Source organism: Limanda limanda, chromosome 6 (genome assembly GCF_963576545.1).
Source record: "Limanda limanda chromosome 6, fLimLim1.1, whole genome shotgun sequence".
In the NCBI taxonomy this organism is placed as follows: domain Eukaryota; kingdom Metazoa; phylum Chordata; class Actinopteri; order Pleuronectiformes; family Pleuronectidae; genus Limanda; species Limanda limanda.
This window is the reverse complement of record NC_083641.1, coordinates 24,399,531-24,424,219: the sequence shown is the minus strand read 5'-3', so window position 1 is coordinate 24,424,219 and position 24,689 is coordinate 24,399,531. Positions and strand designations below refer to the sequence as shown.

The window sequence follows — 24,689 nt, the reverse complement described above, 5'->3', positions numbered from 1 at the left end:
GCTTCACACAATCTTCAAATTTTTGTCTAACTGTGAGGCACTTGCAAAAAAAAATAAACATGTCAACTAAAAGATTCTCCACCGCTGGCGTGTCGGTTAAACCTCGGAGCTGTCGCCCCCCCCGAGGCCGTGCGTCATCATGGGCTCGGCGCTGCTGGAGGTCCTGGGGACTTCCTTCTTCTCTCGCTTGGACCGGGCGAGCAGCACCACCACGATGACGATGAGAACCGTGAGGAGCAGCCCCACGAAGACGCCGATGATCAGCACGAGTCCGTCGTCCCCGTCCTCTCGCTGGTTGACCTCCCGGGGGACGATCCCTTTGGTGAACACCTCCCTCTCCGGGCTCGTCCTCCGCTGGGCGCCGGGGTCCAGTGCGATGTGCAGGATGTTGGTTCCCCGGTTGTTGCTCACGCCGATCTCCTCGATCACGTCCGGCGAGTCGTTGGCCGACCTCCTGACGCGTCCTTGACCCTTCGGAAGCAGGTCTGTGTGCTGGCTCATCACATGGTACTCCACACTCCTCTTCCCTATGCCACGGTTAGCGTTGTCCCGGGAACGAACGGTGTAGATGGTGTGAATGAACCACTCTCGTCCTGCAGACACCTGAGGGGAGCAAGAGATATTGTTTCATAAATTAGTGGTTTAGGTCATTTTTACGGTACAAATATTTGAAGAAAACCAGTTCCCCTTTTCCCCTCGATGAGTTTTGAGTAGAACGGCTACAGAAGAGGTCAATCCTCCAAGGCATTTAAATGTGGTTTCATAAAGTGATAGTTGGGCCTTGGCGGAGATGAGGACCTTTCTAGTTACAGTATGTTTTCATTACACCAGTTTAAGCCAGACTGAGTTACGTGGCCACACACAGCAAAAACTTAAATATACAAACCATATACTTAAGCATCATGTGACCCGTGATGGAATGCATGAAGGATTAGTGAAACGTGAGAATGTGGACTGTTCCTGGTTGTGTATTGAATGTGTTTATTGTACGTGACCTGTAAACTGACCTGGAAGAGAGCTGTGGAATCCATTTTGAAACCGTCGGACCCAGGTTGCCTCACCAGAGCCAAAGCGCCGGGGTCGTCCACCGCCAGGAAGGCGTTGAAAGCCACGCTGCCAAATGACCGAGCCTGAGTCTCCGGTTGGGCCTTGTCCTGGAATTGCAGCGAAGAATATTAATCTTTGAATAGACACACGGCACATGCAGCTTAATGAGAGATATATTTACTTCAGTTACTCACAATGATCTTGAATCTGTAGAGAATCGACGGGGCGTCGGCCAGACAGCCAAACTCAAAGTTAGTGGGGTTGTATTTGGGGACGTATCCATCAGCGCCGGTGCAGAGGAAAACTTTTTCTATGTTACAAATGAAGGAGTCGCCCAAGTTCTGCACCGGATCCACCATCACTCGGCTGTAAACCGTATCTCCTGAGGGGAGAGAGACACGGATCACATCACTGAGAAACACAAGTAACTAAATAAAGAAGAGCGACTATGCTTCGATGTTCACTCGAACAGCAGCTTCAAGGACTTTTCAAAGATTTTCAACATCTTGTTGCGAAAAGCAAAAACTCAGGCTCTTATTTTGGGAAATGACACCTCATTCTACTTTCATTTTTTATCCTGGTGAGTCAGGAAATAATGGGGAACATTTCTGCTAACTCAACAGACACCTTCTTCAAACAGGGATTGTTCTTTGGGCTCAGTAGAGTTGCAGTCAGGTTTGAGGATCTGAGGGAGTTGGTATGTTGTTGCTTTACCCTGTGAGAAGGCCGTGTCGCTCTCCTGTCCGAAGCCCATGGAGCCGTCGGAGAGCCACAGCGAGCGTTTGGAGATTAGGATCATCTGCGTGTTCAGACTGAACTCAGCGGCCACGGGGTCGCTCACCTACGAACACGGAGACGACACAAAAACACACAAATCATCATCATCGTCATCATCATCATTCAGACACAAGGCCGAGCGAGGTTAACTGTCTGGGACACAAGGTGAAGAGAGGGGCGTTTGATCCCAGTCAACACTTCACTGGGATCTGTGTACAACATCTACAGTAGGTCTGAATATTATATTATAACTGTGTGGAGATCACTTTGGATAATTTGACGCTTAAGGAAAATAAAAATATTGACACTACCTCTTGTTTTCAGTTCGATGAAGAGGCAGGAAATATAACTTAACATTAAACTTTCACAAAGAATAATTAACAATAAATCCTTTCAAATGCAACACAATTAAAAGACGGTGTTGAGACTAAAGGTAAAATAAGTCTCTACATCCATACATGCGGCTTAATTCATAATGTCCATCAGTGCAATGGAATAATGTGTTTGATTTGATAGCAGTGTCCTACATGTGTTTTGAAAATCATACTTTGTTTACAGCAGCGTTGGCCGTATACTTGTTTGTGTTAATCTCCATTGCAGAGAATTTCTCCAACAATCTTTAGACGAGTTCGGACGAGTTGAAGTCACCTGCTGAAAGCGAATATCCAGGTCGAAGGTCAGAGGTTCTCTGGGGTTGCACACAGGAGGGATTGTGTACTCCAGGCTGGGGGGGGATGTACACGGAACCAGCTTCACTGTGTACGTGCCCGAGTAGTCACGCACCTGAGAGAGGAAATTATGGAGAGTTAAAAACAAAACAAAACCAATTTTACCTTCAATAAAAAAAAAAACTGAATGTTTCCTCACGGCAAAATCGGAGATGAAGGTCCACTGCTGGATGGGCTGGTTGTAGGTCGGCTCATTCCTCACGAGGCTGATGTTAAAGGTCAAACCAGGGTGCTCCGGACACATGACCATGGAGGTGAGAGGTGAAGCTGAGGGAAAAATACGTCAATTGAATTATATGTATCAGAAAAATCAACATATTCATAGAAAAAAGGCATAAATACTGTAAAACAACATAATAAGAAATACCTTAAAATACCATATTTTAACTAATGAATAGAATTGATTCCTCTCCTGCACTATTGATAATGTATACATATTTATATTAACTTTAATAAAACACAAAATAAAAGTACTATAATCATCAGTACCTGGATGTCCAAACACAAAAAGGCCTCTGAACCGAGCCTCAGTGCGGAAGTTGACCACCAGGCGTCCGTGGCCATTGATACGCATGCTGGTTGGGTAGAGGGCACCTGCACAAATTTAACAAATTCACAGTTGTTCATTTAATGTGACACACATTAACAAATCCTCCGTTTTATGCTGCTGTTAAAAATCTTGCCTTGTAGTTCAGCCTCTGGCGGGCTACCGATCCCATCCCTCCACAAGATGGCAGTGTCGTACACGAATGTGAGCCTGAGCTCTGACTGCAAGTCGAAGTGCTGCCATCCACCTGCTCCCACGGGCGAGTGGAAGACGTAGGACACATGGAGAGGGACTCGTAAGGTCACGTAGGACTGGACCAGATTCAGCACCTGCAGTAAAACAAAATCAAAATCATATATCACAGAGTAGGATCCATTAAAACCCGGAATTAGGTGCATATAATAATATATCCGGACATAGGGAACACTACTCTAATAAAACCACAACTACCAGCGAATAAAACCGAGTTCTGTTCCGAAAAGTGCTTCATTAATTACAAATTGAATGCTCTGTGCTCTACATACATTAGGGAACTTAAAGCCCACTTCACCGGGAGTTCAAGTCTGGAATGTTAACTTCCAGTCGGCATCATTAAGTTCACTTACCGGTCTGTGGCTGTAAGATTTAACGTTTCCCTTAAAGGCCTCACGGGCTCCGACAATCACAGAGGAAGTCGTGCCAGTTTTTTTTAAAACCTTTTTCAAACCTAAATCAATTTAAAGATTGCAAATCAAATGTGTCAAGTACAAGTACGTGTGTCGGGTTCTATTGAATTGGAACCCCCCCCCCCTCGAAAAGAAACAGTGGTGGAAGGGGGGGGAGGGAGTGCTGCCTCTCTGGTATCTGCACTCTCCTCTGACCTGTGAGCGGTGCCTGCCTGCACTGGTCCTGCGTTCGTGTGGAGACGTGCCACCCCCCCTCACCCCCCCGTCCCCCCCCACCCCCCCTCTCCGGGCGCCGCGAGCTCAGGCAAATGATTAGCTGAGTGGCCTTCTGACACAACCTGCTGGTCCTTAATAGTTTCCCGTGGTCGTGTTAAGCTGGGAACTAAGCTCTGCACCGTGACACGGACCCTGGAACCCCCCCCCCCCCAGCCCCCCATACCGCCGATGATGACTCAGGTCAGAGGAACAGATCAGCGCCCAACCAGCAAAGGATTTGTCTTCCTTCAATGTTCCTGTCTCACAGATCCCGACTCGGTGCCTGTGGTTCAGGCTGTGCACCTCCTCACCATCTCCAGCTCTGTGCAGCGGTAACCATGGCAATGAAGTCTCCACACCGAGCTTGTCCAAGAGGTGACAGTTACACACTCTCCCCCTTAATGGGATAACAACAGGGACAAGAAAAGCTATCATGGCTAAATATGTGCTTTTTTTTTAGGGTGTTTGACACTTGGTAGTCTGATGCTTTTAGAAAATATCAGATTATCTTTCTAATAAATCCAGAAATCTCTGTCTGTCTGTTGAACGCTTATCTTGAGAACTGGTCCTCTTATCGTGCATGTGTATGGTTACTAGGAAGTGCAGAGCTGAGGCGACCAGCAGGTTCATGGCAAAGGCAACGACAGATTCTCTAGTTGTGAGTTCTTCGTGCGGAGTTGTGCGTCACTGAACTCCGTATAAAAGAGTTCAGCTATTTGTGAAGCAGCTGCAACCAGCATTCACACACCAGCACAGCCGTGGGGTTCAGTATCCGGCCCAAGGACACTTCGGAATGCATCGGAGGATCGGCTGGGGATCAAACCATCGACCCTCTGGTTTGTGGTTGACTCCTGTCTCCCGAGGCACAGTGGACCCAATTCTATCTGATCGGTGTGGACACTAATAAGTGAAGAAGAAGTCAATACTCATGATTATAGATTCACTTCCCTCACAGACGAGGTGGAGTTTACTATCAGCCGCCTGCTTACTTGTCCAGACACGTTCATCACTGTCAAGTTTCCATCAATGTGGCTCCAGGCAACAAAGTTGGTGAAGCCTGATTTCATCTTCGTTATTAAATAAACCTGAAGCCATGAAAAATGACAGAGTCCCATCAAAGCAATATAAATTCTATACCTTCAGAGGCAGAACATACTCACCCGTGCTGCAGAGCGTTAATGAATAATGTTCAGTATGGAGCCTAGCATGAGGTTTGCACCATGATGTGATCCGTGCACTCCTCCTGCACTGTACTTTATCAACACTCCACCTAAATTAAATGCAAATAAACTAACAGTGGGTTTCCAGGGTGAATGCAAATGTGGAAGGCTGCGAGGAATGTGTGCCGGGAAAACCGAGAGGGCTTTAAGATCCCAACATATAACAGCTGCTGCTGCTGCTGCTGCTGCGGCAAAGATTGTGCACTTGGCAAAACAAACTAACAGGGTTTTTATGAGGCTGCTGGTTATTGACTTGCCACCTCGACAGGACAAATAAATGGTCCTGCCAGGAAGTGAAGGAAGCAAGGGTGTCGGGTTAGTTATTGCTGCTGAGGTTAACGTGGGTGTCGACGGAGGATAATGGATGATTTCTCTGCAGGTCGGTATTTACTTAAGGTTCTTTAAAGGGAAAACCAAGAAGGTGAGAAAGCGTTTCTAATACAACTGTAAATGATTGATCAGGATTGAGAATCCAGGTGGATTTGTGGAATGAAAAGTGATATAGTCAAAGCTACTGAGTCCACATTCCTGTCCTGGAGTCACGGAGGTTCAACAGCCTGATTGACCTTGTGTCTAAAGATGACAAAAGGGGGGTCGGAGGTGAGCCGCAGCTGAAAGGTGGGGGGGTGCCTACCTGTCCATCAGTCCCAATGGTGCCTCCGCAGTCGCTGAGCAGCTCGGACATGTCGTAGTAGCTGGTGAACTCCCACAGACACGCCTCCAGGTTGAGGTTCCTGTAGAACCGCAGCGTGCCGGACCCCCGGAGGGAGCTGCTGAACTGGTAAGGGGCCGTCTCGCCGATGACTTCTGGATTCTTGGTGGCGTCGGTGAGGAAGCCGTGGCGGGTCTTGACCTCGGTGAAGTCCAGGAGGTTCGAGCAGCGGTGGTGGCCGACACGGGTTCCGTCAGGGCTCAGCGTGAGCTCGAAGTTGGAGAGGGGCCGGGTGGAGACTATGGGCAACATACCTGAGGGAGGGTACGTACAGATCAGTTACGAAGTAGGAGCAGAGGAATGTTAACCAAGGAAATATTAAACCAAGGATTCACAGGTTTACCCCAGTTGCCCCTTATACTTCTTTTTAACCAAAATTAGCAGGTAGAACACTCTAAAAAAGGGGGTTTGACTCGTTTGTGTTTTGTTTTTCCCAGCACTTCACGTTATAATTTATAGTTTATATATTATTGGCACTATCACCAATCTCTGCACCTTAGCACCCCACGTGCCCATAACTCTGTTACTGTATATATTTAATTCTATTTTATTCTATTTTGTTATATATTGTTGTTTTTATATTGTTGTTTTATGTTCAGTGCACCAATGACACCAAGGCAATTTCCTTTATGTGCAAACATACTTGGCAAATAAAAGAATTCTGATTCTGACTCTGATTCAAGATCACAAACGTGTCAGGAGCAGGAAACACAACGGTTTCAAATCGCTTGCATCTTGCACGACACAAAGAAATAAGCTTCTGTTGCACGTTGTTCCAAAGACTTAAATAACAATAAGGACACAAAGCGCTCATGGCTATTATCACGCCGACGCCCGGAAGTTCAATGCATTTCGTGGCGCGGTGCTGGAGAAGCTGCAGGTGTGGATGTCGATTGAATTCGTTCTCATTGCAGATAAAAGCCCGATTTAAGTGGGTGTTAGTGGGTTTGTTAACCAGTTGAAAAGGGGTTTAAGTGATGCTTTGACAGATGGAAATGGCTGCTCTTACCATCGATGTGAGGCATGGTGACAGTTACTTTGATGAGGTTGGGGTGGTCCGTGTCTTCGCCTCCGGTGTAGCGCAGCTTGGCAGAGAAGGGCTCGGCGCCCACTGTGCCGACAACACGGGGCTGACACATTCCTGCAAACCACACCGAAAAGACAAAGAAAGAAAAAACATCAAACAAATCAAACACTTTGTTTCCATAAAAATCCTCCACAGAAATATTCTTTTGTCTGCCAGTTTTCTGTCAGAGCAAAGACAGCGAGAACTGTGTCGGGAGAGCGAATCACCACCGCCAGCTGCTTATCGTGTTAAAGCTCTTTTTTCCACGAGCGAGACCAAACGTCGGAAGCAGCAGAAGGAGAAGGAGCTGCACTCACCCTCGTCCAAGCTGACGGACACTACGTGGCTGGGGAGTTCCAGACCTTCATCCCCGTTGGAGTTCACGGCCCTGGCAGCGCACTGGACCCTGGAACCGGCCTGGAAGTACACCGAGTCCAAAGTGATGAGCTTAGAGGAGGTGAAGAAGGTGTCGAAGTCCACTTCCCGCATCGGGCTGGTGACGCCGTCGGGGCCGGTGGGGGCGCTCACGAGCCAGCGGTAGCGAGTCAGGGTGTTGTTGATGTTCTCGCTCACACAGATGGAGCCGGTTTTGTCGTAGTCTGGGTATTTGGGATTACAGGCCTGGAAAAAGGGAAAAGACACAACAGTTATGAATGAGAACTGCACACAGCTCCGATGAAGCCGTTGTGAAAACTAGAATTAGCGAAACCAGTTAAATAAGATATCTGATGCTATAAAAACAGAAGAAAGAGTCATGATTGACAGCTGAGACTGACTCGAAAAAGTTTGAAAAGCGTACACAGGATATTTTGGCTTCATTTTCGTCCAACACAAGAAGTTGGAGGCATAGATTTATATATTAAGGCTAGATGTCTTGTTCGACGGAGCCGGACGTGCGCACATGGCGGCCATCTTGCTAGGGGGCATCTTGCTCACCCATAACATTGTGTTGGTAGTGGTAAATAACCATAACTTGCTCAATTTTCAACCGATTTTTAAACGTTCTGGTTTGTTATAAACGTCAGAGATGTAGTTATGACACAGCATACATTATTCATTTTTTTTTTAGAAAATAACATAATTATTCATAAGTATGAAGTGTCATTTACATCTCTGAAGTTTATAACAAACCAGATTGTTTAAAAATCGGTTGAAAATTGAGCAAGTTATGGTTATTTACCAACACAATGTTATGGGTGAGCGAGCTGCCCCCTAGCAAGATGGCCGCCATGTGCGGACGACAACGCAGACGAGACATCTAGCCTTTATATATAAATCTATGGGTGGAGATGCATCGTCCATTTTTATTTACAATCTACGACTGCACCCAGAAATCTCTGTGCAGACAAAGACACATCTGTGTGCTGTGGATGAGGTCTCAGGTGTGCACATCTGTAAAATGCCTCATAACAGTATTAACCTGTCTGGAAATGCACTTGCGAGACAAACTGTTAACTACATGAATCACTTGCCGAGTTGAAAAGTATTTCCTGGTCTGTGAGCTGGGACGTACCGTGACACAGATGACCGGGTATCCAGCCAGAGGCAGCGAGTCCCTGTTCCTGTCGATGTCGTCGTACTGCAGCAGAGAAACCACTCTGGGCACCGAGGGGAAGGTGACATCCGCCATGCTGTTGATCTCCTCGATGTAGATTATTGCTTTGCTCATCTGTTGATTGACAGGAAGAGGTGCGAGAAATGTCAATGGGGAGCAAACCTCTGCCAGCTTGTAATGGGATCGTTAGCCAGGTAGTTACACACTTGGCAGTTCAATGACATGCTAATTCGCTGTCGCTTTCACCTTCGTCTCCGCCACCATGTTCTCATCCGGCTTCAGGTGAACGGTGAACGCCTCCCTCATCTCTCTGACGCCGTCGTACAGAACCTCCACCTCCACGTAGTGCTCCGTGTCGCCCTCTTTGAACACGAGTTCTGCCGAGAAAAGAGATATGACAATTATATCCCCCGGCAAACGTCACACGGTGGCTGTCCTGATACAAAGCGCCTGTCAGTGTGATTTACCCTCGGAGATGGGATGGTAGTCCTCCCCAGAAGTGGCGGATCCGTCCTTGGTGTGAACTCGGACCACGGAGACCTTGGATGTGTCTCCGACTCGCAGCACTGAGATCTTCACCACGGACACTTGCCCACTTTCCTTGGGCTCGTTCACGCTGAACTTGGTCTCTCCGAACCTAATGATCGCCTCTGAGGAAGCAACGGACACAGTTTGAATCACGCTTGAAAACTTTAAACATGTTAAATCTCATTAAATCCACTGTGGTCAATTAAATCCAAAAAGCATCGGGGGGGTGATGCATAACCTTGAAATAACATTGTAATAATGCTATTTCATAATGACATCATGATGTAATATATACCATATCATGACAAGTAAATCTAAATAATATTGTCTTTTGCACTCTCTGTCTACATATTCTTACACTCATAGTATATTATATTATCTATTTTATAGTCAAATACTTATATTTATACCTCTACTATATATCATATATTATATCATACTCTCTGTATATTCTTTGTATATACACATATTTATACATGTGTACATGTATATATTACTATTATTATTATATATACTGTTGCTGCCATTATTACTATATACTGCTATTATATTGGTATAATTACTATCATATATAATATATATTATGTTATATTATTTACTATATATACTGTACTATTTTTATATACTGTCTAACAATAACATTACCATCATATCATCAGTACTATTACCATCATCTTGCCACTGCACCTTATCTACCTATTTATCTTGTGTTTCTGTTTTTTATTCTTTCTATCTCAATATTTTTTATTTTATTCTATTGTATTTTATTCAAATATACCGGCTGCTATGACGACTTAATTTCCCTTCGGGAATGAATAAAGTAATCTATCTATCTATCTATCTATCTATCTATCTATCTATCTATCTATCTATCTATCTATCTATCTATCTATCTATCTATCTATCTATCTATCTATCTATCTATCTATCTATCTATCTATCTATCTATCTATCTATCTATCTATCTATCTATCTATCTATCTATCTATCTATCTAAATAACTGTAGATTGTTTTATGATATCATTGGTTAGTTGGTTGGTTGGTGTGATCGTATATGATTTGACCTATATAAGCTTTAGGTTATGAGATATCTCATAAAATCTTCATAACATCATGATGTCTTTTCATGTGATATCATGTGATATGGAATAATTGTCGTAGATTGTCTCTCTGGCTCTATTATCTGCAGAGATATCTTGGAAACTGCTTATTTCAGACCAGATTTCTGTTGATCTCGACCTTAGATTTTTGATCGATCGGCTCCAAAAGTTAATTATCTGTAGATGTCGTCCCAAATAATACTCCCACCAGGTGCAATGGTGCAGACACGGTAGAAGCCAAGAAATTCAGCACAAGGTGGATTTAAACAGAAATATTGAAACAAACAAGTGTAACAAGAAGAACGTACTGTCTGCTTCGTCTTTGATCTTGACGAGCGTCTCGTTCTGTCCTCCGACAGATGCTCCAAAAGGAGATTCGCTCTTCGGGCTTCCCAACACGAGACGGAGTTCTTCTTCCTCCTCGTGCTCCGTGTCGTCGACGAGCAACAGAACACAAGGCTTCTCAATCTCTCCTAAAAGAAAGAGTAACAGGAAAAGACAGCGATTGACTGCTTGTGTCCTGATTATTAGAGAATCTGAATCATGTTGCGATCGGCTTTGATGAACCACCTGGTAGGAAGGTGATGATGGAAGCGTCTGTGTTGGGCCTCTCGTGGAAGTCCATCATGACCTGGGCCGTGCCCTGCCTGCTGTAGCAGCGCACGGTGGATCGGTAGCTGATGTCACCGCTGCGGTACACCGTGGCTGAGATCCTCCCCGAGTCCTCGTTCCCCACGTACACAGCATCGCGGAACTGCACCTTTGGCACTGGAACATTATTAAAGCCATAAATCAACATCAGAAATTTCGAGTAAACATCATACATCACCGTGGTTAACAGTTGCAAAAGAGAGTACATTTTTTGATTAGAAAAACCCGGATTTTCACTCACGGTCAGAGACAGAATCGTTGATGAGGATCGTGGATTTGCTCGGCTCCCCGAGGACGCCGCTCATCGGCATCCGGAGAATCAGCTCAAACCTCTCCGGCCCCTCGAGCACCGGCTGGCCCAGGTCATCCAGGATGGTCACACGGAAAGTCTGCATGGTGACCCCCGGTGCGAAGTCCAGATTCCGGCTGATCCCCACGTAATCTACACCGGCTGCTCAACAACACAACACAACACACTGCAGGTCAGGTTGTGTTTCACAGAACAGATCTGGACATAGCTCTAGCTCAGTGGTTCTTAACCTTTTTGGAGGTACTGAACCCTGCAAGCTTCATCAGTTCCATTCACCGAACCCTTCGTAATTGGAAAATTAAATATGATTTCTTCAAAACATAGGTATATATTTTGTTAGTGCACAAAATGAACCATGCATCAGTTGCACACAAAATCAATGTGTTAAAGAACAAAACCAACCATAAAAAACAACAAAAACATAACTCAATGAATATTTACTGCAAATCAATGTGACTTTTGCTGTTGCCTTTCAGATACAAGTTCAGAAATGCGTGGCTTCACCTTGGCAAGTGCCACTCTAATATCATTTTCGCAAAAGTCTGTTTCTTTTCTTAATTTTTATGTCTACCATCCTTGAAAAGGATTTCTCGCAAAAATCCGTTGTAACAAACTGTGTGAGTATCTCAAGGGCTTTCTTAGCAATAAGGGGGAATGGTACGATTTAGTGACACCAAAACGTTGAGAGCGTTGTTGTTCTGAAGAGTTGCTGTTGAAGCTGTCTTTGCTAAATGACGTACTATCACAAATTTTTTGACGGCCGACAAAAACGGCCAGACATTGCCAGTGTAAACTGGGCTATGCTGTGTGTGTCTTGACCCCTGCCGAACCCCTGAGAGTGACTCACCGAACCCCTGGGGTTCGATCGAACCCAGGTTAAGAACCACTGCTCTAGATCTTATTCCAACAGAACACGTTACTTCATAATTAATTTGTGAATGTCAGGCGGCGAGTGAGATGAAACGATATTCGCTGCATTGCTGGCAAAATGATGCTTTCTACCGCGTGGTCGATAGCCGTGAAGAGCTGGAATCTGTTGCGTGATTAAAGGAGCGCTGCAAGAAACTGGATTTCTCCCCGAGCGCAAACAGGTTATTCATTTGCCATTCTTTGAAGAGACTGGGTATTGAAAGCTCACCCTTTGCCCGGAGGCCTTTTTCATGTACTTATGACCCAGTTATGTGTGTGTAAGTGTGGACTTGCATTTTGAACATGCTGCATACGATAAGATGCTGGTTATCTTTTTATTTTTTTACAATTATAATGCAGGCTGGGAGCAGGAGATGGTGTGAATCTCTGTAAAGTGGAGGGGAACACTGCCTGAGGGTGAGAAATAATGGATGCTGCAGGGAAGGCTTGGGAAAGCAACTGGTCTTAAAGTCCAAAGCACTTACTGAGGTGCAGAACAATCCGTAATGCATTCCTAAACCCCTGTCCTCACTCAGACCACCATTATCTTCACAACACTGTCGATCCCAGGCCTGACAGAAAAGCTGTGAATTCGCCTCCTAACCCCAAAAACAATGTTGACATTCCTCAGGTCATCCGCCCGACACCCGGCGTTAACGTCTCCTCGGACGCCCGAGTGACAGGGTGACAACTGACGTCTATTGTTGAGTCTGGAGCCAGAACCTCCTGTCAGAGAGAGAGAGAGAGCTGCCGAGCACGGACACGTACCCTCGGCCGAGACGGGCTCCGTCTTCCTGGAGCGCACGGTGACGGTGCCGGCTTTGGACAGGTCGGTGCCCGTCCTCCACACCTGCACCTCCACGAAGCCGTCGCTCTCGTCCACGTGGTGGTCCGTGTGGCCGAAGTAGAAGACGGGCGCTGGGGAGGAAAAAACAAGAGGAAAGAATGAATAAGTTGATCCAATTAGGGTTGCAAAGGGGCGGAAAGTTTCCGGAAAAAAAAAAAATACTCAAATTAAACGCTGAGCAATAAAAACACCAATCAAAACTATATTTTCCCTCCACCGTGCATTCTTCCATCTTCCAAAATATGAGTACAGACGATTCCAATTGTTTGGCTAACTATTAATATCTCTGGCATTGCATTAGGTGTTTTTTTACAAACTTTTTTCTCATCTCATTCTACAGAACAATGCCACGTGCACTATCTCATGTGTGGAGACATTTCACTCCATCCAATGTAGAAGGAAAGGCTGTGTACATTTGCAAATACTGTGCAAAGACCTATGTTAAGAATGACACAACGATGCAGAAGCATATAGTCAAGTGCCAAAAGTTTCCTCAGGGCTCAAATCAGCCTATGACAAAACAAAACGTTTATATTTATGTCTGTATATGACAAGGTAAGTACAGTTTGTATAATTACCCACAACATTTCCACAATAATTCCCGTATAGTTCCGTTAATTCCCGTATATTCCCGTTAATTCCCGTTAATTCCCATGGAAAGTTTCCAACTTTGAATATTCCCGGAATTTTGCAACCCTAGATGTAATGCATAATCATCTTTTTTCTGCTGTTTCAGGACACTTGGATGCTCGCTGTAATAGCAGAGTTAAATCGGTAATAGCTGGCGAGATTAAGTCTGATTACAGGAGAAATTGAGGGAACGTTTCCATCGAAAACAGCCACAGGTAGTAATTGTAGCCTTTAAATAACACTTTCTAACTTCCTGGGGGAGAGGGGAGGGGGGGAGGGTTTCTACATCTGTGAGTTACATTCAAAGATAAAAAAAGGCCAGAGCTGCGTCTCCTGGTGTTGTTGTGGATGAGCGTGGAGGTGCTGACTGGGCTGGTGATGGGTCTGAGCCGCAGACAGGAGGCCTGACAGGAGGTCTGGAGGATGTCGAGCTCAGCTGCCAGCCTGGGCCTGCCTGACTGCAATTAGTGTTTCTATGAGGCGAGATTCCACTGCAGCCAAACTCACCCACTGTTATTCCATTTAACCCCTTCGGCACACGCTACCTCTGCACAGTGTACAACACGCTGCCTGTGAAACGGTTCTTTAAGGGCTCAGACCTCCGTGTGCACTCGGCAGGGAGCCGCTCACACTGCTTTACAGCAAGGAGCAGAAAAAAGAAAAAGGCTGCAACCAAAACCAAAGAAGCAGATTTTTATTTACAGACATTTTTCACATTCTCCTAATTGATCAAATGCATCATTGTTACGACTAATAGGAACAAGCCGCTGCTGAGCTGTAAAAAAATCTGCAGCTGTGACCAAATTATGAATAAATTAAGTCAATAGCGACAGCCATGGGAAGAGTTTGTGGTTTCCGTGACAACGGAACCTCGGCAGCTTCAGAACAGCACTTAGCTGTTTCTCATCACGCAGTGGGAAGCAGGAGGAAAAAAATAGAGAGAAAGAGAGAGAGGGGTGGGGGTGGGAGGGGATGTTGAACTGAGCGATAAATGAATTCCACAAAAACAAATACATAATGTAACTGTGATGATGTGATTTAATAAAACAAGAGCAGGAAGAAACAGTCCATCAGCGCTGCCAGGTATAATTACTGATCAGGGAAAAAAGAGTTTATTACTTTGCACGGTGTAATTAATCTTCCAAGTAATTTGCATCTTGGATGATGTTTTGATACAGTCTGCTTTGTCAGAAAGTGTGTTATTATTATATTATTATTGGTCGGACAGGATCTGATAGGGAAACAGACTTGTTGGGGAAAGCCTCTGGATTTATGGTTCTCCGAGCAGCCATCACTGCCGTTGAAATAATGTTACTCTCAGGTGCAAGCAAAGGACAGAAAACTTTTATGCTTTAATCTGCCCTGAAAGCCGAGGCAGGACAATGAGCGCTGGCATCAAGAGGCTCGCAGCTGCCAGGATTTCTCTCCACCGGCGAAACCACACAAAGATGGTTTTGGCTGCCTGCACCGGGTCCCAGCAGAAGCAGTAATCAGATCTACTAGCCTGAGGTTGGCAGCCAGGAGCTCGGGCCCTGTTGTACTAGTCCGGTAATCAGATAAGGTCTGAGCAGCAGACAAACGCTGAACTTCAAAGTGCTACGGCCCATTAACTGAAAGGTAAACCAGCGTCTCCTGGGCTGCCGCAGCCTGCGCCAGCCACAAAGCACAGCTAAGGTTTCCTGAAGTGGAGATGATCCAGATTTAGATGTAAAACAATATGAGGTGTAAAAACCCTCATTTATTCAAAAAACTAAACAAAAAAGAGGTAAACATTTAGATTTCCTCTTTACTACTAGCTTCTTTTAGCTTGTAAAATCTTTCCATACCTAAAATAAATTGTGAATAATAAAAAGAATGGAACTATTGATTTAAAAAAATGCAACCCTGATTACTCCTTCTGGGACATAAAAAATACATCACACGAGTCATTAGAAAAACCCACCATGTGTAAAGTTATGCATAGACAACAAAGCAAATGTCTGGACAGTTTCATGTATGTGAACATGAGATAAAAGTCGAGGCACAAGCAGAGACAGAGGCGTCCCTGAGGGAGCTGCTACACTCCCACTGACTGCTTGATTTCACTTGAACTTAGCATGACATTCCCACAGTGCTAAGTGGCTTCTCGGATGAGATTCAGCCGAGCCCTTGCAAACGCTCCTGTGCCCTCTCTGTGTGCTCAACTCATTTCTCTCCAGCAGCAGAAGCTCAGCTCCATATTCATCACAGAGTAATCTCCAACTTTAACCAGCTGAGACTGTGAGAAACACTTGAATTTTTCCCGAGCAGCGACCGAATCGAGAATTAAAGTCTGCAGCTTTTGGCTTCGGACATCTGTTTATATCAGAATGAACGTGAATCCAGGTGAAACGTAATGACAGGGTTACCCAGGTTATAGTGCACACGCATGTGAACCGCCCCCCTTTTTAAAACCGGCTCATAATCATACCTTCGGAGCAGGAACAAAATTTACTGGTAGCCGACAGTAAAGACTGTAAATGTGCGAGTCGAGTCCTGCTGTACAAGAATCCTCATGTCCCACGGCCCCCCGACCAAAACATCTAACCCCCGGATGCGAGAGTCAATATCAAACAGCAATTACCTCTGCAAGAAAGAACAAGTTTCTTCCGAACGCATCGCAGGCAGAAGCCCGAGCTCTTTGTGAGGAAGTGGCCGTTTATGTGCAGATGGTTTGCCGCTGGGAAAATAGGCAGGTATCGAGCGAAAAGCAGCTGTTTGTGCATGTTACTGTAAAAAACGTCGGGACAGCTCGTGAACTTTACAGTCTTTTAATGCTGAGCTGCTACAAGAAAAAAAAGTCATCGGAAGTTATGGCTCCGGTGTGAGGAGAGAGAGTGTCAGTGGCTGCACGAAGGTTGAGGAGAGGTGATTCTCAGCAGCAGCTCTGGACTGCAGCAGGTCTATATGTGCATTATACAGACATATACAAGTCCTCGTATATGTCTCAACACTGTGACGGACATATACGAGGACTTGTGAGGGCACATTCTGGGAATTTGAAGGTCATGGTTGGAATAAGGTTCATGTTTATCGTGTTGTCTCTCCATCATTTTTAAGGTCTCGGCCTTCTGTGTAAAGTGCCTTGAGATAATGTATATTATGATTTAGGGCCATACAAATAAAATGGAACTGAATTGAATGCGTATGGGTTTAGGATTTGGTCATTTACAATCTCTTAAAGCTGAACTGCTACAAGAAAAAAAGTCATCGGAAGTTATGGCTCCAGTGTGAGGAGAGAGACTGTCAGTGGCTGCACGGAGGTTTGGGAGAGGTGATTCTCAGCAGCAGCTCTGGACTGCAGCGGGTCTATATGTGCATTATACAGACATATACAAGTTCTCGTATATGTCTTAACACTGTGACGGACAGGTGTTGAGGACATTCTGGGAATGTGTCCTCACACACTCCACTCTGGCCAACCCTCACTTTCTGTCACATTTCAAATCTGAGAGTTACGCTTTAGTTTGAAGGTCATGGTTGGGATAAGGTTCATGTTCATCGTTTGGTCTCTCTATCATTTTTAAGGTCTCGACCTTCTGTGTAAAGTGACTTGAGATAATGTATATTATGATTGAGGGCTATACAAATAAAATGGAACTGAATTGAATGCGTATGGGTTTAGGATTTGGTCATTTACAATCTCTTAAAGCTGAGCTGCTGCAGGAATAAAAGTCTGATCATAATTCACGTCTCTGGTGTAAAAAGAAAAACTGTCAACGTTTACAACAAGCTCGAGTAAAAAGTGAGTTTCAGCCGCAGCTCTGTCGTTTTCATGTTTATTCAGTTGAAGGCTATAATAGAATAATTTAAATGTTCTATTAGCAAAATGTAACACCAACCTTTTCCACACAGTTTCCTGCAGATTACTGAAGCCGCTTCAGTGTTTTTATTGACCTTTTCAATTCTTACCTCCTCTTGTTGTTTACCAGTTCCTTTCTTATTGTGTCTATACTTGTTATTTGAACTGTTTGACTCCTCTTCATCTTTTTGAAATAGATTTTATTACGTCTACTTTAGTTGTTTCTTGAATTATTCACATCTACGTCGGAGAGTCTACACATCCCAACCTTCCTCATGTGATAACATCTCAAGATTAATCTTTTAAAACCCAATCGTGTCCCTACTTCTGTTGAGTGGTTCACCTTTTCTAACAAAGACCTCCACCAAGGGCCAGCAGTCATATATGTCACATCATGCAACGTTAAAGACAGGCCAAGAAAGAACTCATTACATTTTGGCTTAGGTCTGAACAAAGGGACGGATCCGTGCCAAACTTTAATGGCTTCTTTCCTGGCCCGTGTCTCAAGTTCCACTGAAATACACTTGGTAGATTTTGCTGAATCTTGCTGACAAACAAACAAACAAACTATCAGGGGCAAAAAAACACAACCTCCTTGGTAATTAATCACATGAGCACGAAGCAGGTGACAGACAATCCACCGGACGCGTGTCGTTTCAGGGCACTTGCTCTCTTTGGCCTCCTGGCTGTCTGCCCTGGTGTCTGAGTCAGAGCCTGTTACCATGCAAGGGTTCACACCACCCCCGCCGAGATCCTCTCTCTGCTGAACAGACAACCTGCACAACCAGCACGGCTCCACCGAGCAGCGAGCAGACAACGATCCCTAACCACCTTCCCACCCGTGTGGACTGATAATGTGTTTCAGCTGCAGGGTCGAGCTCAAAGCACCGAGGACTGTATCCTGCACTGATCTGTGTGACTCCCCTGTAAATATTCGAACTCTCCTCCATCTTGATGCTCTCAGGCGACATGTCGGTAACAGCTTCTTTACTTGTTTTCACAATCTAGCGATAGCATCTCAGGAGGTGATATCTCCGTGTCTGAGACGATAGAAATGTGTTATCGCTCAAAGAATCTCATATTTGACTCTGTCTGAGGAGGCGTGTCAAAGCAGCGTCTCCCATGAATTATTTAGACTGTGTCGGGCGTCTCGGTGGTTTGGTTCATAATCATGCAAAACATTTTTGACACTTCTCATAATAATATAAGAGCCTCTGTAAATTGGCACTTTGCTCGGTTGCTGCATTGTAGAGCCGGATCTGCATCAAGAGTTTTCTTTCTTTGCCCATAACCACATCTTTCCAGGAGTTTGTGCATAATCCTAACTATTCCTGTGAAAAAGTATGAAAACAAAACTGCCTTTCGTAATATTGAGTTTCACAAACATTCTGTCCAGATCCTGTTATGTCTTCATAAATAGAAGTGCAGTCATTAGGTCACACTTCTCCAGATCAATACAGGAGATTAACAACTGCATTCAAAGACCAAAGAAATGGCAAAGGAATCTTTTTTTTGCCCCGCGGACCCGATTGTGTGTCACATCGATTGCCAACAAATTTCCTCCACAGGCATAAACATCGGCTCCGGTGCCGTGCAGGAGTCTGCTGGTTCTCACTGCAAACAAAGCTAATTTTATCTGTGCTCCTTATCTGCCGGGTGAAGGTGCGTTAATTAGTGAAGTTGAAAGAAGTTTTTGTTTTGTCAGAAAGAAGAAAAACACGCCTCCTCTTCCAAGGCGCTGGTCTTCACACCTGATTACTTCTTGAGGAAACTTATAAACAATCTTAATTTAGAACCACGTTAATTGTCAGATTACGATCCGAACCTTGACGTGAAGAACGAGCTGCAGCTCAGACTCGTGTGGTTTCTTCCTCCTTTCTTCTGGCCGTGCCGCTTTGATACATTTGTGCCCCGTGGCTTCTAATTTCATCACATTGTGTTGCCCTGTTTTGTTTTGAAAGGAACTTGTCTACGTGACGCATTTCTGCTTATGTCAGTAATGTGTGTTTCTAAGAGGTGGGAACCGATGGAGCTTGGCCAGGCGGCGACTTCTTTGTCCCGTGTACAGGACCCGGCTGACGGCTACATGAGCGATGACAAAGATGGATGCGGTGCACGCATTTACCTCCCTCCCTCATATACTGGAGCAGAGGAAAGAAGTGAGAATTACTTCCCTAAATTTAATACCCAGCCAGGATAGGTGCAGTGAAAGGGGGAATGAATCTAATGCTGCCTTTCTGCTCTCGCAGACAGCAGATTGGTCTTGCTCTGCTTGCCTCAGAGCTATTTACCATTTATTTCACCTTCAGTGCTCAAGTCATTTCATTATCACCTCCTTCAGGGGAAATATGAAGGTTTGACACTACCTTATTTCTCCCCACTCTTCGTGTCCCATTAATTCAGCGGACGGGAGCAACCTAAACACCTCCAGCACCAAAATCCAAATTATACTGCGGAGGTGTTGCCGCACAAACGTTGCGTGTTTTGTATTTGCAATGCACGTGTGAGTGTGTGTGTGTGTGTTCGTTCAGGCAATCAATCTGATGTCATGCACTTGTGTCTTTATAATAAGCAGCCAGCTTGTCAGACGATAGCTGCAGGCTCAGTTTCTCTCCTTGTCACACTTAACGTCTAAGCAGCGAGAATCAGAGTTTGAGAAAAACAAGGAGAAAACACAGCGAGAGGATGTTTCCAGACACGGCGGCTGTGTTCTGGTTCTTGCACCCGGCTGCAACCCTGTGAGTCTGAGCCGCTCGCTGAAAACCGATATGCACAAGAAGATTTTGATTGACACTCAGCCACGCTAACAAAGACCGAGGCAAAGAAAACATGATTACAGATAAAGCGTGAATAAACCCCGGGTGCAGACTGCAAACACTGCTTGTCAATCTGAAGCCTGTGATGCACCGAGCCTCCTTTTCTCCTGTGTCTGTGTGATAATACACTAAGGACCTCTAATGTAGACGAGGGCTTGCCACGAGGTGTGCAATCTTTAAAGTAAAAAAGAAAAAAGAATGTTCTTGGTGTATTTTAGAATTAATTGACTTTTTCAAAGCTACAGTCACAGTTTATAATAGCAGAGATACCACGGCACACTGGCTGTGTAAAGCAGAGGCAATCATAAAATAAGAGTTTGCCTTTAATGTACAAACATGAAAAAGCAGTTTATTGCTTGAAGGGGAACTGTGCCCAAAAAGAATAAAGTACACAGAGGACAGAAGTTAAAGCCTTAATGCTTTGCCTTTGACTTTCTGAAAGTACCTGCAAAGCAAACTTCTCATTCTGTGTGATATTTAACTGTGTCATTGTTTTTCCAACATATTTACACCTCATCTTAAGTTTAGGCTGCATCCAAACCAACACATTCTCATTTTAAATCAGTTAGTAAGTAGGTAAGTTACAGAAAACAATATGAACGAGAAACAAGCTGAGCAGGGATTTCTGTTTCGAGGTGGAACTGTTACTGACGTTAAGTGTTAGCCGTGTTTCTCCTTCGTTTTTGGCAGTCGTGTTGTGACTAAGGAGAACCAACCAGGAAGGGAACGTGTCCAAACAACAGATGACGAACCAAAACGCATCCCTGGAGATTTCTGGCACTAATGATGCCAGCAGAGCTTTCCAAACTTCTCTGTTTTCGCCTCTCAGGCTGGCTGGCAAACTTTAATGCAGCCACAGTGATAAGTATTCAAACTAAAATGCAGCAGTGTGAATGTCACCTTGGATGATTCAACAGATTAATCCATGAATCAATAATCTTTAGCTCTCTATGGCAGAGACAAGACGTGCAGGACTGGTTCCAGCCTCTGTTTGAATAGCTTCAGAGGCAAAACACTTAAATATGAACCTTGACCGCTGCTATGCATCCTATTAAAACCTGTGTGTCTGTGCAGCTGCTGCAGTTTGGAGTAAACACCCAGGAGCACGAGGTCAAAAGGTCACAAGGCCCCGCGCTCACACTCAGGTTTCACTGGACGCTGCTACAGGGCAGAAACATTCCAAGCACGTAACCTCCTCCACTTCCACCAGCAGGTCAAACAAACCCACTTGAAGTGTGTCGGGACTCCATTCCCAAATAACCTGTTGCACAGACTGAAACCCGCTGCTGCAGGAGCCTCGGGCACAGGAGCTCTTTACCCATTAACCTGCGGCACATGGACGTGAACTTGATCATGTTCAGAGCAGCTAGAGACTTGAGTATTTCCTGTGCTGCAAAAACACAGAGAATGTTCCTTCACTCGTGGGATTATTTCAGAAGTTGTCACGCTGAGGGAAAATGAAACCAAACAGCAGGACTAACGTCACTGAAGGAAACAAACACACATTTAATTTGAGCTTAGATTGTTATTAGCCAGCTGAATGAGCACTACACTGTGATAATGATGTTTCTATGCATTCTGGGATGTTTTCCACAGCAGGTGCAGCTATGAGAAAAAGGAGGGGACTCCTGCAAGAGGAAACTGAGTCATTTGAGCAGGTGGAGAAGATTAAAATAAATGCCAAAGAACTTCATTCATTTCCCAAAAGTCTTGATTTCCCGACTGCTTGAAATAGATAACAGGATGCTAAATTGAATAGCCCATCTCCCCCTTCCCCCAGTTATCTACTCCCAGTGCGTTTCGGTTCAATAAAAATAAATAAAAACATTTCCACTATCAGTTTCCACACGTCCAGTGACGCCTGCCTGCGATCACACAGTCTCGACTTCACAGCGGTGCTTCCGGAGATAGTCAGAGCGATAGGGAACTGAGGAATGGCCGTCAGGTGTTGGGGAACAAAGAGGCGTCGGGAAAATATGGGAGACTATCAGCCCTCCAGTCTGAGCCTGCAGATATGAGATAAAGGCTTCGCCTGCGGGAGGGAGGCTCGCACACTCAGACGTTTTCTCCCCGAGACATTGGTAGACAAGCACAAACACACACACAGCACGAGAGAGAAAAAAAAAGAAGAAGAAATTCAAACACACAGTGGAGATGCACACCGACATGTTTCCTGTCTGTCTGCCCACCTGTCTGTACCTGTTCCTGCGTCTCTCTCTCTCTCATGGATTTATGCAGCTGAAGACACCGCCTGCACCAAACTTTCTCAAGTTTCATTTTCAGCTTCAGTCAGCCGGCTCATCCGTCGCACATATTAAATAAGAGGTTGCACAAAAAGCTGCAACACCTCAAACTAAAGCAGATAAAAGCCCAGGGAGCAAATTCATGCTTTTATTCAGAACTGAATTAACAATTAGAAATGAATGGAAAAGGCTTAAATACTTGTCTCTTAAGGGCAAAAAGTGATTTACTCATCGAAGCATTTTATCTTCTTGTACCTGCACATGACATTTCACACTGTATCGTCAACTTACCGTCGTCTGCATCGGGGATGATTGTAATTGTGGTTTCTGGAAACTCCGCGCCCAAACGCCCCCCCATGGGCAGGCTGAGGCTGACGATGAAGCTCTCCTCCTCTTCGTACAGGGAGTCGTCGATGATCACCACCCGGCAGGATTTCTCCACCTCGCCTTTGTCGAAACGCAGGATGCTGTGGTGGTCCTCAGGCCGGGAGATGTAGTCGGAGTAGGAGAGGACCCTGGTGGGGACGGTGCCCGTGGCCGAGACTGAGCGAGGAGAAAAAAGAATGACAGAAAGATGATCCCAAGTGTGCCACTTCAGAATATTCACATAACTAGACGGACAAATTGCACACATATTTATATCTGTCCCATAGATATATCAGGTTAGAATAGTTATTTACTGGGAAACTGGTAAAAAAAAGAAAAGAAGAGGGTTTCTTGCAATGTTTAAAGACCAAATCCCTGGATTTCTGGCCCTTTGTCCAAATCCACTCCAAAAATTTAATTGGTTCTTTCTTGGCCTGTGTCCTATCCTCAAATCAGTTCAGTAGTTTTGGCTTAATTCAGCTAAAAAACAAAGTCAATGGAAAGAAGCAAGAATATAACCCCCTTCGAGAGGAGGTAAAAACCCAACAAAGAAATATGATTTTCTTTTTCCCTGATATTCTTTTTTTTTCATTCACATGAACTACTCTAGTCGCCTGGAAATAACTTTCTTCTTTTCTTTCTGATTAATGTACGTATACGTCTGTACCACCTCCGTTCCTTTTCAAATCTGCTTCAAGAAAAGAGCGACCTTCGCTTCCTGCCGCATTTCATCTTCCACAGAAACGTTTCATCCAACACGGATCTCGATGAGGTCGCTGTCTTTGCACTTCCATTTTTCAAGGTGATATCCGGTGACAATCAAGGCTGCGATGAGACCAGCTTATGGATCCTTTCATCTCATATCTGACGCGTCCATTAACTCGCCTCGCTCCCACCTGTGATGTGCAGGAACCCTTTCAAACGCTGTGCAGCACAAACGAGCACCAGAGCCATTAGCCGTGCTTCATTTTGACCATTTTCCTTTCACCATCTGCTGCTCAGACACATGGTGGCGGGATGATTGAAAAGCATTCAGTCCAGATGAGGAGGAGGAGAGCGGCACTCTACAAGAACACGCCATTTCCCCGAGAGACTCGCTCATATTTCTATTCCAGGAGTTTACCGCTGACATGTCCCCATTAGGGTTGTTCCCGTGTTACCTTGCTGAGTGAAGCAGATGACCATGAGCTCCTGGCTGAGGTCTCCACTCCGGCGCACTGGGACCAGCAGCTCGCCGATGTCCTCCTCGATGTTGTAAACAGCCGAGGGGATGAACACCGTGGATTCTGCAGGGGCGAGAAAGAAAAACATCCACGTATGAGATCCTGATTGTGATATGAGGTGTTGTGTTATCAGAGCTGTGTGTACTTTTATTGTCGAGGCTTATCTGACTCGTAGGAAGGAAACTGCCTGTGTAAGTGAACTGAGAGATGAAGGAACCGGGGGAAAAGCGTCAGGACATCAAACCATGTGTGACATTATTTACATCAAGAAAAGCTCTAATGCACTGGTTTGCATTACAGCTCTGCAGATAGCACCTCCGTCACGTTTTATCATAACACACCGTCTGCTGTTTATTTATCTGCAGCAAATATTGCGGCTTAGAGTCGGCTTATGCAGTGTGTGACCCCGGAGACGAGGAATGGTTATTGACCTGATCGACCTCATCTCAGGGGTAAAGCTGTCGGGAATCGTTTTAGAGAGGAGCTGGATTCAATTCAAATTCAGAGACGTCCCAGACAGAGAAAGTTTCCTGGAGGTTCAGAACATCATTATGTCTCCACAGTGTTAGGATTCAGTGCAATATATATTGAAATTTACTGTGAGCTTTCACATTGAACTGTACGGATTTTAAATGAGCACTCTAATAAACGATTAAATGCGGTTTTCCCACGG

At 45.0% G+C, this 24,689-nt stretch overlaps 1 protein-coding gene across 1 annotated transcript in view; it reads right to left on the bottom strand.

The window, feature by feature from the left end:
- Positions 1-96: 96 nt before the first annotated feature.
- The window catches only part of frem2b (FRAS1 related extracellular matrix 2b), a 60,747-nt gene continuing 36,154 nt past the window's right edge, over positions 97-24,689 (bottom strand). The window contains exons 5-24 of the mRNA XM_061072588.1: positions 23,954-24,079; positions 22,719-22,970; positions 12,840-12,989; positions 11,094-11,303; positions 10,772-10,969; positions 10,510-10,674; positions 9,040-9,222; positions 8,819-8,949; positions 8,531-8,686; positions 7,335-7,638; positions 6,961-7,092; positions 5,874-6,205; positions 3,236-3,428; positions 3,042-3,146; positions 2,692-2,819; positions 2,473-2,607; positions 1,762-1,888; positions 1,242-1,429; positions 1,008-1,154; positions 97-603 (exon numbers count right to left, since the gene is read on the bottom strand). Of these exons, the coding sequence (XP_060928571.1) occupies positions 97-603; positions 1,008-1,154; positions 1,242-1,429; positions 1,762-1,888; positions 2,473-2,607; positions 2,692-2,819; positions 3,042-3,146; positions 3,236-3,428; positions 5,874-6,205; positions 6,961-7,092; positions 7,335-7,638; positions 8,531-8,686; positions 8,819-8,949; positions 9,040-9,222; positions 10,510-10,674; positions 10,772-10,969; positions 11,094-11,303; positions 12,840-12,989; positions 22,719-22,970; positions 23,954-24,079 (3,869 nt within the window). The remainder of the gene's footprint in view (positions 604-1,007; positions 1,155-1,241; positions 1,430-1,761; positions 1,889-2,472; positions 2,608-2,691; positions 2,820-3,041; positions 3,147-3,235; positions 3,429-5,873; positions 6,206-6,960; positions 7,093-7,334; positions 7,639-8,530; positions 8,687-8,818; positions 8,950-9,039; positions 9,223-10,509; positions 10,675-10,771; positions 10,970-11,093; positions 11,304-12,839; positions 12,990-22,718; positions 22,971-23,953; positions 24,080-24,689) is intronic.